General features: G+C 45.0%; 1 protein-coding gene across 1 annotated transcript in view; it reads right to left on the bottom strand.

Annotated features, from left to right (window-relative positions):
• Positions 1–303: 303 nt before the first annotated feature.
• nexmifb (neurite extension and migration factor b) overlaps positions 304–16,316 on the bottom strand; it is a 31,355-nt gene continuing 15,342 nt past the window's right edge. Inside the window, exon 2 of the mRNA XM_060926877.1 lies at positions 304–4,562. Within this exon, the coding sequence (XP_060782860.1) occupies positions 544–4,562 (4,019 nt within the window). The 3' untranslated portion in view covers positions 304–543. The remainder of the gene's footprint in view (positions 4,563–16,316) is intronic.

Genomic DNA, 16,316 nt, shown 5'->3' with positions numbered 1-16,316 from the left:
GATAGCAGGATCAGCATTTTGAATTGAAGAAGTCAGGCAGCATAAGGGAGAAAGCAAGACGGGATCATCCTGTTTTGCATACAAAATCTAACTGTGGCGCTTGCTTTGCACAGCAGTATTTTTATCGAAACAGCTATGTTTCAAACAAAGAAATATAACAACATACGTTTAGGGTAACAAATTTCATTTTTAAAAATGTCTCCCAAGAAGACACATTGTATTTATGGTTTTTTTTTTCTTCAGACAAAAAGAACCAAAACAACTACAAGAAAAAATTGCAAAAGCATGAAGAAAATGCAGCCATGATAGGTTAAAATCTCAGTCAAGCCTTGCACAACCATCCAATAGGTAGTTTGTAAGTACATGTAGTATTCTCATGCATGATATCTACATCATCTTCAGAGGGCCAAAATAAGATGGGTGGGTCAATGGTAATTTCCATGCATCTCTTGCTTTGAGTCAGTGCAGGTATGCCAAGGACTGGGGGCTGAACATGAAGTGGGAGAAAGTGAGGAACGTGCATCAGCAGCTAGTTACAAAATATTACCTCAGTTTTTCAAATGAGGTCATCAATGCTATGTCCTTATTTGGATCAGTCCGCTTGCCTCTGAGGTTTTCGATCCGAGGAAATTTTGCACTGGTTTTGTGACGGTACATTTTTTTGTGCGCAGGTCCATTTATGCCTGGTACCCCAAGATTAGACTTATCAAACATGTTACAGCCCAGAGCCAACTGTGGGAAAAGGGGATGAGAGGCATTGAACTTAGCTTGATTTTTGCCACATTTCCCCCCTCCTTTCTTGCCTTTTGTACCTTCAGCAGACACAACACCTTTTTTTTTGGGCTCAGATGAGGTTCCTGCAAGGATTTTAAGAGTCTTTAACTTTAGACTATTTGCCTCTAAGGGTAAACAGATGTCTGTTGCAGGGCCCCATATTGGCTCAATTGAGGTCATCATGAAACGCTGCACTTCAGCCATCCCTGATACTATGTTAGAAAGGATGTTGGATGGTTCTTCAAACTCCCGCTGGTCATCCGTGTAACTGTTGGTCTCTGACCAGCCTAATCCTGGCCAGTCCTCAGAGCTGCTATCTGTCAGCTGGTGTGTCATACACTTTGAGTCCCCGAGCTGTCCTTTAGTCTTTTCATCCAATAAGGCTTTCAGCTTTTTGGATGCTCGTGAATTCTGTCGTGGGGTCTTTACCTTCTCTCCCTTTACAGCTTTTGGTTTGGTTGCTTTGCTTTTTTTAGCACTTTGTCCTGAAGTTTGCTTGTTGCTGCCTTTCCTCTTTGAGCCTTTTTTCCCACTGTTCATGCCAGCACCTTGCTCATCAAAGTCCATTTCATTCACTGACTTCTTTTCCAGACTTATAAGGTTGCCATTATTAGAACTGTGCAACTGAAACTGGTGATTATCTACTGTGAATCCAGTCAGGTGTTTTTGGTGTTCTATTAAGTTGCAATTCCATTTCACCTCTTGCGCACCCTCCAATGTTAGCTCAGACCCATTCTGGAGAACCTTGGGATTTCCCAGTATCTTCAATTCTCTCCATGTGACCTGCGGGGACAAGTTGGGTGTCTCAGGAGGTGAGAGCTCTGACAGTGATGCATGTCTGAATTTATCAGGAGTGAAGTTGGAGATATCTAGCAAGTCTGTTGACTCCCTCAGTGGTGTGATTGAGTCAATGCTCTGCTGAATCACCAGTTTAGGACTGCAGTGGGCCAGAAAGTTCTCATTCACATCATTTTCACCATCTTTCTCACAAGACTTGAGACTTAGAGAGCTGTAATTGCTGGAAGCAGCTGACAGTGAGCCAACTGAGTCAAAACTGATGAGCCTTCCATTGTCACTTTCCAGTGCCCCTCTTTGAAACTGTAGCTGGCCTTCCATACGGGAAACTTGACATGTTTGGAAATCTGAATCAGGCGGTAGTGTCTGCTCAGGCATGTAATTTTTTTCATAAAGCATTCTGTTGGTATCCAACCCCAACTGACTATACCCTGGAACTGCAAGGTTCTCTGAGATTGGCATAGATATGGTGCTAGGGAAGTTGTTGGGCAAGACTGCTGTCTCAGTGATATCAGTATTGAACTGCTGATTTGGGTCAAGTTGGGTGTGCCATATTTGGGAGAGACCATTCTGAGGAGACTGTTGGAGCTCTGATTCAGAGGGTGGGGAGAGTACACAGCTTTGGGCCAGCTGAAGAGAAGCAAATTGCTGCTCTTCCAGAGACAGGCCCAGAGATTGTTGCCTAGGGTTCTGTTGAGAAAAAAAAGAACCACCAGAGCCACCCAAAGTGTCTGAGGCTTCCAACAATGTTTGCAGATAACCTCCAGGGATAACAGACATACCTGTGGCCATATCATCAGATGATGTTGCTTTGTTATAGGAGCAGGTGTTAGACATGAAAACTATTTTTTCAGTGGTTTCAGCTGTTTGATTCTGAGGACTGTGTGCAGCTGAGTTGATATGTGTTTCATTCCCACCCTCTACAGTGTCCTTTTTTTCTGTCACAGCACATGCTTCATTACTGTTCATCTTGCTTTCACTGTTCTCTTCAATTTTTTTCATTTTCTCACTTCTGAGCCTTGCTTCACTTTTGAATTTCCGGATTCTGACCATTTTATTTCCTATTCTCTTCTCCTCCCTCTCTTGTGATCTGCTTTTTGGGGTAACACTGTGTATGATGTCATTTGGGTCTAATGTACTTGAACAGCTGGGAGCTGCTACTGTTAATGGTCTTGCTTTGGGAGCTGTCTCTTCTTTAGAGCCAGATTCCTGTCTCAGATCAAGGTAAGAGAAGCCCTGCTTGTGGGATGATTGCAGTACAGCTTGAATCCTCTGAATCCTAAGTCTGTTTGCTAGCTTGTATTTCCTTTTGGGAGGGCTAGAAGTAAATGGTCGATTCCAGCTATTAAGATGAAAATTTTGCTGATCTTTTGCATGCAATCGAAGCTGTTCTTCATGCTCTCTCTGTTTTTTCTGCCAGAAATCTTTCAGAGGAGCCAGTTTTTCATATACACTAATTGTGTTCTCATTTAAACTTACAGTCATGACTGTTGGATCAGTTTTGCAGAGCTTTACACTCATGTGTTTTTCTCCTTTGAACCTGTTGATAATAATGTACTTGATTATCATGGGTGCTTCTTTGCGGGAAGACTTTCTTCTCTTTTTAGGGCACCAGTCATCATCCTCTTCCTGTCTTGGACTAGAAGGTGTCTGTTCATGCTTTTCATTGTTTTTTTCACTTTCAATGGAGTCAACATCATAAAGGTAGTCATCACTGTACCTAACTTTTCTTTTTGCTCTTAATCCGTAGTTTAGAGGGTTGGAAGAGCAAATATTATTTCGTGAAAACATGTTTCTCTCTTTGCGCTCATGAAAAGTGTCAATGGAAGACACATTGCTAGAGCTGTCATCACTGTAGTCCTCTGAGTCTTCAGTTGAGTTGCTTGAATCAATGAAGTAATTAATCTTTGGACTGTAATCAGGTGCCCTCTCTAAGGAGCTATCACCGGCATTTTCTTTATGTTCATTTTCTAGTGCGAGGTCTTCAGATTTAGGTAAGAGGTCATCTGCACTCTTTTTTACCACACTACCCTCTATTTTTGTGGAGTTTACCAGGACACTGGGAAAAAAGTTAAACTGTGTTTCCTCCTGCAGGACATTTGTCTTTTCCCTCATGTTGTCCTGGAAAGACTCATAACGGATTTTCAGTGAGCACATGTCACTGCTCAGGGCAGAATCATCATCATCATCAAACATATAGTTATCCACATCCTCCTCTGAGAAAAGGTTTACTGAAAGCTCATTTTTTGAACATAGATCCAGCAACTCCATTTTGCTCTCACTGATAAAGGACTCAATGTAACCCCAGTCCTGGTGTGAACTGGGGAGCAGACCATCTTCCCCATTGCATTTGTCCAACAGAAGGCCTTCATACATGTTTCTGGATGTCTGATCTGAGTCATTTTCTGTTTTATCTAAATTCTTTTTCTCCCCCATCTGTGATTTAGGCATGGGAAAGCTCAAAAGCTGGTCATCCAGAAGCTGCTCTGAGCAACTGCCTGTTTCACTGAGGCCCATACACTGCATGTTGGAGATGGAGCAAGCATCATATTCATGGTTCATGTCAGTCATTTTTAGGTTGATAATGGGCTCATTAACCAGTGCGTCCTTGGTCTCAATGATGCAGCCCAGGCAAGAGCGGGTTTGCTGGATTAGGCAGTCCTCTGTCATCCCAGGTATGCCCACTGGCTCCATCATGGTGAGGGGTTGTTTATTACTGTCTTCTGACAGGGACCAGGGATTTACATCCTTGGTAACACAAGCTGTGAGGGATATGGCACAGCTGCTGGATTCATCAGAGGGCTGCTCAGGAGTCTCAGTGAGAGTCTGTGAAGAGGGTGGGCTTGGGAGGCAGTACTCTCTTAATGCCAATGCTACTCTATGGCTGTTTGTACCACTTCTTTGGGCACTCAATACAGCAACCGAGGAGGATAGGGGGAAGGTGTTATCTGCAGCACCATACAGCTTTAGATTTCCTCTCACGTCATATGATCCTACACAAAGAAAGAAAAACTTATCAGCACAGCATAGATATGATAAAGAAATAATGGTATTATTTGATTCGTTTTATTTCACTCCTAGACTCAAAGTTTAAATACCAACAGTGAAGCCAATCACTGAATCAATAGAAGGGCACATTTCCTTGTACACTATATGGCCAAAATTATGTGGACACCTGACCATCATGCCCATATATGGGTTTTCCCCAAATTATTGCCACAAATTTGGAAGCACAAAATTGTCTAGAATATTTTTTGCATGCTGCATAGCATTAAGAATTCTCTTCATTGAAACTAAGCAGCCCAAACCTGTTTTATGACAGTGAACACAAACCAAGGTCCATGAAGACATGGTCTGCCAAGATGGGAGTGGAAGAACTCAAATGGCTTGCACAGAGCCCTCATCTCAACCCCACTGAATACCTTTGGGATGAATACTGACTACATGCCAAGCCTCCTCGGTTGACATCAGTGCCTGACCTCACTATTGCTCTTGTGGATGAATGGGCAAATCCCCACAGCCACACTCTAAAATCTAGTAGAAAGTCTTCCCAGTAGAATGGAGGTTATTATAAGAGCAAAAGGGGATTAAATCTGGAAAGGGATGTTCAACCCAAGCCCATATCAGGGTGATTGGTAGATATCTACATCCATTTGGCCAAATCAAGTGTTGGTAGATAGTTTATACAAAGATATATCGTAGGCTATCGTAGCCTGCAGGGAATCGGCCGTCAGACATTCTGTCGCATGTCCCAGACCCGGTGAAATGTAATTGAATTGTCTTGGCCAGCCCTAAGGGTCCCATCTGCATCTCATCATTGCTGAGGAGTCTGCTCCCATCACCCAATCAAGCATCCAGCCAGAGCAGGTCATGATATTTTTTACCATATTAACATGCCATTGTTGTGTGTTATGCCTGATGTAAAGACTCTCGTCTCTGCGAGCCTACCACACAGATTTAATACTTGTCATTTTTAGGGCATACCTAACAACCTGTGTTTTCTTTCTCTCTCTCTTCCCCCCCAATCTGTCCCTCTGAGTTACATGTTGATCCTGGGATTGAGATGCTGGCCTCTTCTGCCCCTCGGACCTGCTTGATCCATCCTGGTGCCCTGTGTCTGGTCGGAGTTTTATCGCACCGCTCCTGTGAAGGACGGCCCCATGAGGACAGTTGAGGGTTATACCTGTTAAAACTGTTAATATTATAGTCAGGCTGTCTGTTGTTGCCCAAATGAGGATGGGTTCCCTTTTGAGTCTGGTTCCTCTCAAGGTTTCTTCCTCATGTCGTCTGAGGGAGTTTTTCCTTGCCACCGTCGCCACAGGCTTGCTCATTGGGGATAGATTAGGGATAAAATTAGCTCATGTTTTAAGTCGTTCAAATTCTGTAAAGCTGCTTTGCGACAATGTTTATTGTTAAAAGCGCTATACAAATAAACTTGATTTGATATATGCTTGCTTGATTTGAATAATTCATCTTTGTCAGCTGAAGCAGATAGTGTACATACAGAAGCAAAAAAGCAAACAAAAGCTTAATTTTATAATTTTGCAATAAGTTGTAAAGTGGCTATCCAGATTTATTTGTTCTGCTACACACCCTTCTTTATGGAAATAGTTTGCCAAGCCTTACTCAGACACTTTGCCTCTTATAGGACTTTCAAGAGGTTTCAACACCTATATCAAACTCTTCAATCCAACCACTTAAGATTGAAAATCCAAATTAAATTACTCAGCACGTTTCTTTAAAAGAAAGAAAAAAAGAAAGTCAGGAAGGAAAGAAGAAAAAGAAGCAATCTGAGTAGCATTTCAGACATGATTTCTAATGAGATATAACTTTTGTTTGTTTGTTTGTTTTTCAGCTGAAGGCCTGAAAATGCTTCAAGCAAAGTAAAGTAGCACTCAATTGCTGCATGGCATGCTCATCACCTGAAATTGCAGTACTTTGTGGTATGTTTTAAGGGTACTAATTTCAGTGGCACACAAGTTATATCTTTTGCAATTTGAAAATTGTGTATCTCCCCCATAAATTGTTCTTATTTTTTAACATCTTAAAATACTTTTACAATATGGCTGAAACCAGGAGCAAATTAAAAGTCTGATTGATGTGTAAATGAATATGTGAATATGAATATGAGCAACCACACAGTGAGGGTTTGTTTGTTTGTTTGTTAAAACTGTTAATATTATAGTCAGGCTGTCTGTTGTTGCCCAAATGAGGATGGGTTCCCTTTTGAGTCTGGTTGGGGATAGATTAGGGATAAAATTAGCTCATGTTTTAAGTCGTTCAAATTCTGTAAAGCTGCTTTGCGACAATGTTTATTGTTAAAAGCGCTATACAAATAAACTTGATTTGATTTGATGTTTGTGTCAGTCCAGGGTACTTTGGTGCACGCACTCGAAGAACTCTCTGGCGCATCCCAGACTGTGCACGTGACTTCTAGCATGCGCGCCGTTAACAATGCGCTCCTGCCCTTGATTGAGGAGCAATATGTGCACCTATATAAGGACTGCTTAGATGCATTCCTAGTGCGAAGTATTGCACGATGTCAGTACGTATTACCAAGCCTTAGATTACCTGTGTCTGATTTCCTGGTTTCCTGATCTCTGTGCCTGTTCCTAGTTTACATTTTGCTCTTTGCCTGTGATATCCTGTTTGTGCCTCGCCCGACCTTTTGAATGTCTTAATGTTAACGAGTTTGCCTGCTGATTTGGACTGTTTGCCTGTGGGTTTTCACAATAATAATAAATATACTTCTGCACTTACATCTACCTCCTACCTCACACCTGACAGAATACTTCACCAGCATTGGATGTAGCAGAAGTTATACAGTTTGCCATTCCACGCATCTACCATGTTCCCTTACCTTCTTATTTCTGGCAGCATTTTGGAATGGACCTCCTGGCAGCGTACTATGGAATATATTACCACTGAAGGGGATTTTTTTTTCTCTGTGTTTCCACGGAAGGCGGTCGCATTTTCTACTCTCCCTCCTTTTTTTGCTTCTGTGTCTTGTCTCGTCTGCTGTACTTTTTGGAGAGACTCTTCCTGCATTACTTTCTAAACTAAAAAAAAAGCATGGAATTGATAAACTGGTCTCCTAACGAAATTGACACAGTTTTCTCGACGAGAAGTTTGGGTTCGGGGGAACCCGTCTGTCCTGCCGGAACATTTGCAGCTGGTTACACGATGGATGCGTGGGAGCGGTGGTGGGTCGTGTGCCTGGCGATTCTTTCTGTGGAGGACATTGAAGATATCTACCTATTCGGAACCATGATTACAGGACTTTTGCTGATTGGATTAGGCATTGCCCTGGTATATCGAGGAAATCAGACAACGGTGACAGCTGTTCAAAGCCCCACAAAGCTGCCCAATATGATTGGAGTGGTGGGCAAAGCTGTTGGCACTCAGACTGTGGACATTCAGAACTTTAACCACAAAATGGTTGTTATCTCAGAGCAGCTTTCAGCTTTGCAAGGAATACATTTTTCGGAGATCAATTTGAATAGAATGGACGGAATGGACAGATATGGACGAGTGGTGTGGACATGCAAAGACTGCGTCTGGAAAGACCAAACAATTCATATCTTATCGACATTCAGCGCCCTGAGACAGCACCGGACTTGGTTCAGGCCGTTGCTGGGACAACATTTCCCCCTGAAGGTCACTGCTAGGAGACACACTCACATTCCTCGCATTCCTTCTCTGACTCTCCGCGGTCACCATTTTTACCCCCAGTGTGACAAGTGGGTGTGTGACCAGCGCCTTCATGGCTGCAGGAGTATGGAATCAATTTTGTGCCAAAATGTTCATACAATACTTTTGAAATATCAAACAAAAACGACAAATCAAAATACAAAAAAAACAAAAAAAGTCAATTTTTTTAGACTGGCAAACAAATTATTCGTGTAATCATGCAAAATATCAGTCTATTACTCTTCAGAAACCTTTTATTTTTGTTCTGCGTCTTTCTCAGTTTTGTTTGACATAATTTATTTTGGTTGCGATTCCAGCTTTCTCGTTTGCGCTCCCTGAGTTTTTGCTTGCAGTTTTGGCACAAACTTCACGTGTGGGTGGGCTGTCCAGGAATGCATTCCCATTGGGTAACTTGTGTTTGACTGACAGCTACGCTCAGCCATTCCCCCGGAGGCTGTTGCGGCCATTTCCTACTTGGATTCTGGCGGACTGTTTGACGAGTGACCGATCCATTGATGGTAAACAAGGATCGAGTGGACTTCAGTGGCGACTATGATATTGAATTTACACTTTGTTGAATTAATTCAATATCATAGTCGCCACTGAAGTCCACTCGATCCTTGTTTACCATCAATGGATCGGTCACTCGTCAAACAGTCCACCAGAATCCAAGTAGGAAATGACCGCAATAGCCTCCGGGGGAATGGCTGAGCATAGCTGTCAGTCAAACACAAGTTAGCCAATGGGAATGCATTCCTGGACAGCCCACCCACATGTGAAGTTTGTGCCAAAACTGCAAGCAAAAAGTCAGGGATCGCAAACAAGAAAGCTGGAATCGCAACCAAAATAAATTACGTCAAACAAAACTGAGAAAGACGTGGAACAAAAATAAAAGGTTTCTGAAGAGTAATAGACTGATATTTTGCAAGATTACATGAATAATTTGTTTGCTAGTCTAAAAAAATTTACTTTTTTTTGTATTTTGATTTGTCGTTTTTGTTTGATATTTCAAAAGTATTGTATGAACATTTTGGCACAAAATTGATTCCATACAGGAGCGGACGGCTGCTTGCTTGTGCTGGATTACCTCCTCCCCTCCCCCCCTTACCCCTGATTCCCTCCCTCAAGTCCCGTGTTTAAAGTGTACTTGTGTTGTTGTGTGCTTATGTGCAAAGGTTTTTAAATGTTCCCACACTGTACTCCTGACAGGAGCATAGTGTGTGTGTGTGTGTGTGGGGGGGGGGGGGGGTTTCTTTTTTTCCCTTATCTCTCATGTTGTGTTTCCTTTTTATCTTTATCCCTGTCTTCCTGTCCTGTCTACCCTATGTCAATTGTATGTTGTATATGTACGGACAGGTTGACGGCTAATTTCGCTGGTACATGTGACTAGTGACAATAAAGGGCATCATCATCATCATCATCATCATCATTCAGCCTGCAGTGCAATCTGTTCTATGAGGACCTCGAAGAACCCAAGCCACCAGAGCCAATCTGAACCATCGGTAAGCTCATCCAGCTATCCAAGTGAACTGCATGCTCACTTGGATAGCTGGATGAGCTCGCCGATGGGTGGAGTACCTCATCAGAGTAGAGCACCCATGCCTTCAGAGCTCACAGACTTTCCTAAACATGCTCACATTTATCTACAGTGGGGCAAAAAAGTATTTAGTCAGTCACCAATTGTGCAAGTTCTCCCACTTAAAAGGATGAGAGAGGCCTGTAATTTTCATCATAGGTATACCTCAACTATGAGAGACAAAATGAGAAAAAAAATCCAGAAAATCACATTGTCTGATTTTTAAAGAATTTATTTGCAAATTATGGTGGAAAATAAGTATTTGGTCAATAATAAAAGTTCATCTCAATACTTTGTTATATACCCTTTGTTGGCAATGACAGAGGTCAAATGTTTTCTGTAAGTCGTCACAAGGTTTTCACACACTGTTGCTGGTATTTTGGCCCATTCCTCCATGCAGATCTCCTCTAATGCAGTGATGTTTTGGGGCTGTCACTGGGCAACACGGACTTTCAACTCCCTCCAAAGATTTTCTATGGGGTTGAAATCTGGAGACTGGCTAGGCCACTCCAGGACCTTGAAATGCTTCTTACGAAGCCACTCCTTCATTGCCCGGGTGGTGTGTTTGGGATCATTGTCATGCTGAAAGACCCAGCCACGTTTCATCTTCAATGCCCTTGCTGATGGAAGGTTTTCACTCAAAATCTCATGATACATGGCCCCATTCATTCTTTCCTTTACACAGATCAGTTGTCCTGGTCCCTTTGCAGAAAAACAGCCCCAAAGCATGATGATTCCACCCCCATGCTTCACAGTAGGTATGGTGTTCTTTGGATGCAACTCAGCATTCTTTCTCCTCCAAACACGACAAGTTGAGTTTTTACCAAAAAGTTCTATTTTGGTTTCATCTGACCATAGACATTCTCCCAGTCCTCTTCTGGATCATCCAAATGCTCTCTAGCAAACTTCAGATGGGCCTGGACATGTACTGGCTTAAGCAGGGGGACACATCTGGCACTGCAGGATTTGAGTCCCTGGCGGCGTAGTGTGTTACTGATGGTAGCCTTTGTTACTTTGGTCCCAGCTCTCTGCAGGTCATTCACTAGGTCCCCCCGTGTAGTTCTGGGATTTTTGCTCACCGTTCTTGTGATCATTTTGACCCCACGGATTGAGAGCAACTGCAGGATTTGAGTCCCTGGCGGCATAGTGTGTTACTGATGGTAGCCTTTGTTACTTTGGTCCCAGCTCTCTGCAGGTCATTCACTAGGTCCCCCCGTGTGGTTCTGGGATTTTTGCTCACCGTTCTTGTGATCATTTTGACCCCACGGGGTGAGATCTTGCATGGAGCCCCAGATCGAGGGAGATTATAAGTGGTCTTGTATGTCTTCCATTTTCTAATAATTGCTCCCACAGTTGATTTCTTCACACCAAGCTGCTTACCTATTGCAGATTCAGTCTTCCCAGCCTGGTGCAGGTCTACAATTTTGTTTCTGGTGTCCTTTGACAGCTCTTTGGTCTTGGCCATAGTGGAGTTTGGAGTGTGACTGTTTGAGGTTGTGGACAGGTGTCTTTTATACTGATAACGAGTTCAAACAGGTGCCATTAATACAGGTAACGAGTGGAGGACAGAGGAGCCTCTTAAAGAAGTTACAGGTCTGTGAGAGCCAGAAATCTTGCTTGTTTGTAGGTGACCAAATACTTATTTTACCTAGGAATTTACCAATTAATTCATTAAAAATCCTACAATGTGATTTCCTGGATTCTTTCCCCCCTTCTGTCTCGCATAGTTGAAGTGTACCTATGATGAAAATTACAGGCCTCTCTCATCTTTTTAAGTGGGAGAACTTGCACAATTGGTGGCTGACTAAATACTTTTTTGCCCCACTGTATGAATCAGTAGAAGAAGAGGACTCGCATGAAATTTTTTGGGAAGGGGCTATCACACCTGAGGCTGATGCAGCATCAGTGGAGGAGGCCGTTGCTCCAGAACTCCCTCCAATGGCCGACACAGCGGCAGTGGAGGAAGCTATTGCTCTAGAGCTCCCTCCAGCCAGCAGCAGCAGAGGAGGCCATTGCTCCAGAGCTCCCTCCAATGGCTGACACAGCGGCAGCGGAGGAAGCTGTTGCTCTAGAGTCTGTTGTTCCAGAGCCAGTCCCACAGTCTGTTCAACAGTCAGAGTCAGCGCCTGAGCTAGAACCAGCACCTGAACCAGCTCCTCAAAGCCAGCATCTGAACCAGAGCACCAGCCAGAGTCACTGCCAACAACAGAGCCAGAACCAGAGATGGAGCAAGAGCCAGTGCCCAGACCCAAGCCTGGGCCAATGCTAGTGCCAGTGTCTGTGCCAGTGTCTGCTCCAATGCCAGAGCCAGCATCAGAGCCTGCACCAGTGTCTACTCCAGAACCAGTGCCAGAGTCTGAGTCAGTTCCAGTGCCAGCATCAGGGCCAGTGCCAGCTCCAGCATCAGAGTCAGCTCCTGAACCAGAGCCAGTTCCAGTGCCTGAGTCTGAGTCAGCTCCAGTGCCAGAGCCAATGCCAGCTCCCAAGCCAGCGCCAGTGTTGGAGTCAGTTAGCGCCAGTGTCTGCTCCAGAACCAGTGCCAGCACCAGCTGCCCAGCCATGAAGGCGTCGTTGTCCCACCACCAGGTCCTAACCAGGACTGAAGCATTGGACTAACTGAGCTTGAGCCCACTTCCAGTCTTGAGTCTGAGTCAAGTTCCAGAGTCTGAGCTCACTTCCTGCCCAGAACCCAAGTCACTTCCAGAGCTTGAGTCCAGTCCAGAGCCCGAGTTAAGTCCAGAGCTCAAGCCCACTTCCAGTCCTGAATCCGAGTCAAGTCCAGGGTCCGAGTCAAGTCCAGAGTCTGAGCTCGCTTCCTGCCCAGAACCCAAGTTATCTCCAGAGCTCAAGTCCAGTCCAGAGCCCAAGCACACTTCCAGCCCTGAGTCCAAGCCAAGGTCAGAGCTCAAGCCCGAGTCATCTCCTGAGCTTGAGCCAGAGTCCAGCCCAGAGCTCGAGTCCTCTCCAGAGCTCGGGTCCAGCCCAGAGCTTGAGCCCACTCCCAGTCCTGAATCCAAGCCAAGTCCAGGGTCCAAGTCAAGTCCAAAGTCTGAGTATGCTTCCTGCCCAGAGACCAAGTCATTTCCAGAGCCCATGTCCAATCCAGAGTTCGAGTCATCTCCACAGTTTGAGCCCAAGTCCAGTCCTGAGCTCGAGCCCAAGTCCAGTCCAGAGCTGGAGTCATCTCCAGAGCTTGAGTCCAGTCCACAGCCCAAGTCTAGTCCAGAGCTCAAGCCCAAGTCCAGTCCAGAGCCCGAGTCATCTCCAGAGCCCAAGACCAGTTCAAGTCAGGAGTCCAAGTTTTGTCCTGAGCCTGAGCCCTCAACGGAGCCAAGAAAGATGGATTTTTGCTCCCACAGGGAGCTCCCTTTGGGGGGGCATTCTCTCTGGCACACTTTGGCGCACGCACCTGAAGAACTCTGTGGTGCATCCCGGACTGCGCATGCATCGAGCAACCTCTTGCATGCGCGCTGTTAACAATGCACACCTGCACATGATTGAGGCGCAATATGTGCACCTATATAAGGACTGCTTAGATGCATGCCTAGTGCAAAGTATTACGCGACGTCAGTACATATTACCAAGCCTTAGATTACCCGTGTCTGATATCCTGGTTTCCTGATCTCTGTGCCTGTTCCCAGTTTACATTTTGCTCTTTGTTTGCCTGTGATATCCTGTTTGTGCCTCACCCAACCTTTTGCATGTCTTAATGTTAATGAGTTTGTCTGCTGATTTGGATTGTTTGCCTGTGTGTTTTCACTATAATAAATATACTTCTGCACTTACATCTGCCTCCTACCTTGCACCTGACAGATTTTTGTTTGTTTGTTTGTTTGTTTGTTTGTTTGTTTGTTTGTTTGTTTTACATAATGAAGGAATTCCTTACAATGGGTAAGATTGGACACATGCTCAGCAAACAATTTATAGAATATCTGGGTCATTTTAAGGTTGTGTTGCACTTTAACAGTAGAGAAGCTTATGATCTAGCTGAAAGAAGATGGTTGCATGAAAACACGCTACCCTTTAAGCCAAAACAGTAATCCAGTAAACCATCAATGACCATACATGGGCACATATAATCAAAATACCACAAGAATATATTTGTGGCAACGGGGGCATGGTCAAGTGCTGGTTTGTGAATGGAGAGTGAAGCCAGGGAAGGTGAGTGGCAAAGTGATCACACCCATGGATGATTTAATGTGCTGAGTGTCTGTGTGTTTGTTTCAGTGGCAATGAGCTGATAAAAGGGGTGGAGAGGCTAGAAGAAGAGCTTTTTGGCCAGAGTGTCTGTATGTGTGTATGTGCAACTGTGAAATAACTGTGACGCAACCACTGAAAGGTGAGTTTTCTGGAAATAATAAAAGAGAGAGAGAGAGAGAGACTGATCCAAACCTGCCTGTCTGTGTATTTCAGTATCCTCCCCAATCAGGGATTTGTTACACTGATGCTGAAACCCAGGATGCTGAAGTGAACCGCCACCATGGAGTCCTCGGCATTCAAAAAGCCTGTCCATGCCCTTGCTGCCACCCAACAGAATCAGCATCAGGTACACAAAGAGCAGGAGTGGCGCTTCAAGGATCTGCTGCAGGCCCAGCAGGAGGACCACTAGATGCTCCTGCATCTCATCATACCTACCGGTGCCTTTGCCACAGATTCAGTGGGCTTCCCCCATGTCACCCTGATGCATGATGACCCCAAGGACTTCCTAGCACTGTTTGAGCAAGTTACAGAGGCATGGGGAAGGCTGGACGAGCAGTGAGTGGCTCACTGGCGAAGCCCAGCAACTGCCCGCTGACAACAATTTGGAATATAATGACCTGAAGCATGCAGTCCTGCAAAGAGTTGGCTGCACCCCCAAGCAAAACCATCAAAGCTTCTGCACGCTAACCCTGGAGGAAGACAGCTAGCCGTTCGCCTATGGCTAGCAGCTCCAGGATTCCTGCCAAAAGTGGTTGGGGGCAGAAGACCATAATGTCCAGGGGGTCATCAATGCAGTCGCATTGGAGCATTTCACCCGGCCCTCTTCTCCCATTCTGCCCCTCCCTCCCCTCCCTACACCACGGAAGTGGGGGTCGATTCCCCCACAGCCAGCTCCCTGAGCCCATGGTTTCCCTTCCCCCTCCTCCTCTTATGCTTCTGTGTCCTCCCATCTGGTGAGTGATCCTCGCCCCAGTGGTGCAGAGGTGAGGCTTGGGGCAGTGTGCTCATTTTGCAGGGAGGTTGGGCACTTCTCAGACCAGTGCCATGCAATGGAGATGGGGGCAGTGGTCTGGCTCCCCGATGTGCCAGAAACTGCCACCGATTGAGCTGGAATGCACCGCATACTGGTGAGTATACAAGGGGGTACTTACAATGCTTTGGTGGATTCAGACTGTAATCAAACATCATTCCACCAAAGTTTGGTTCAAGGTGCGGCATCGAGTACAGCACGTCTGGTGAAGGTTTGGTGTGTGCATGGGGATATTCACAAATATACCAGCAAGGTACTGGTAAAAATCAAATTTCGGGGAACAAATTCTCATGTCAAGGCGGCGGTTAGCCGGCACCTCACCCACCCACTAATTCTAGGGACAGAGTGGCCAGGGTTTAGGTGCCTAATAGAGCGAGTGGTGGTGGGTGGGTCCTGCGGTAGCGAGTCATGGGGGATCCAGTGTGACATTATCTAGGGAAGCTATCCCAGAGCCATCTACATCAGCCCTGCATCACAGTGACACACAGAGTGGGGAGCACACCAGCCCTCCACATTCTCTCGAGGATTCCCTAATGGATTTCCATCTGGAGTAGCTGTGAGACGAGACTCTGTGACACACACTTGAGACCAAGTAAGAGTAGTTGATACTCAGGATCTCCAGCCAAATGTTGTACCATACTTTTCCATAATTAAAGACAGGTTATATTGAGTGACACTCAGACCAAAGAGCAAATAACCCAGTTGTTGATACCAAAAAGCCGCAGGGAACTCCTTTTTCATGTGGCTTATTATAACCCCATGACCAGACACCTAGGGCAAGACAAAATACTAACCCGACTCATGGACCAGTTTTACTGGCAGGGAATTTGCAGGGATGTCCGTGGGTGGTGTGTGGCATGATGTGAGTGCCAACTGATAAATCCAGTGGGCTCCGCAAAAGTGTCATTATGCCCTCCTTCCTTAATCAAAACCCCCTCCAAAAGAATTCGAATGGATGTTTTCAGGCCATTAGATTGGACTGCATGAGGGGATCACTTTATTTTAGTCCTGGTGGACTATGCAGTGCGATACCTGGAAGCAGTGACTCTATGTAACATTTCTGCATGCAGTGTTGCAGAAGCACTGTTTAAAATTATCTCCCGAGTTGGGATTCCAAAAGAAATCCTGACTGATTAGGGCACTATGTTTATGTCATGCACACTTCACAAACTCTACAAGTTACAAGGGGTTAAATCACTCCGCACAAGCGTTCATCACGCACAGACAGACAGCCTGGTTGAGCAATTTAAC

This window comes from Neoarius graeffei, chromosome 8, assembly GCF_027579695.1.
Source record: "Neoarius graeffei isolate fNeoGra1 chromosome 8, fNeoGra1.pri, whole genome shotgun sequence".
In the NCBI taxonomy this organism is placed as follows: Eukaryota; Metazoa; Chordata; class Actinopteri; order Siluriformes; family Ariidae; genus Neoarius; species Neoarius graeffei.
The sequence above is the reverse complement of the archived record's forward strand: the minus strand, read 5'-3'. Positions and strand labels throughout refer to the sequence as shown.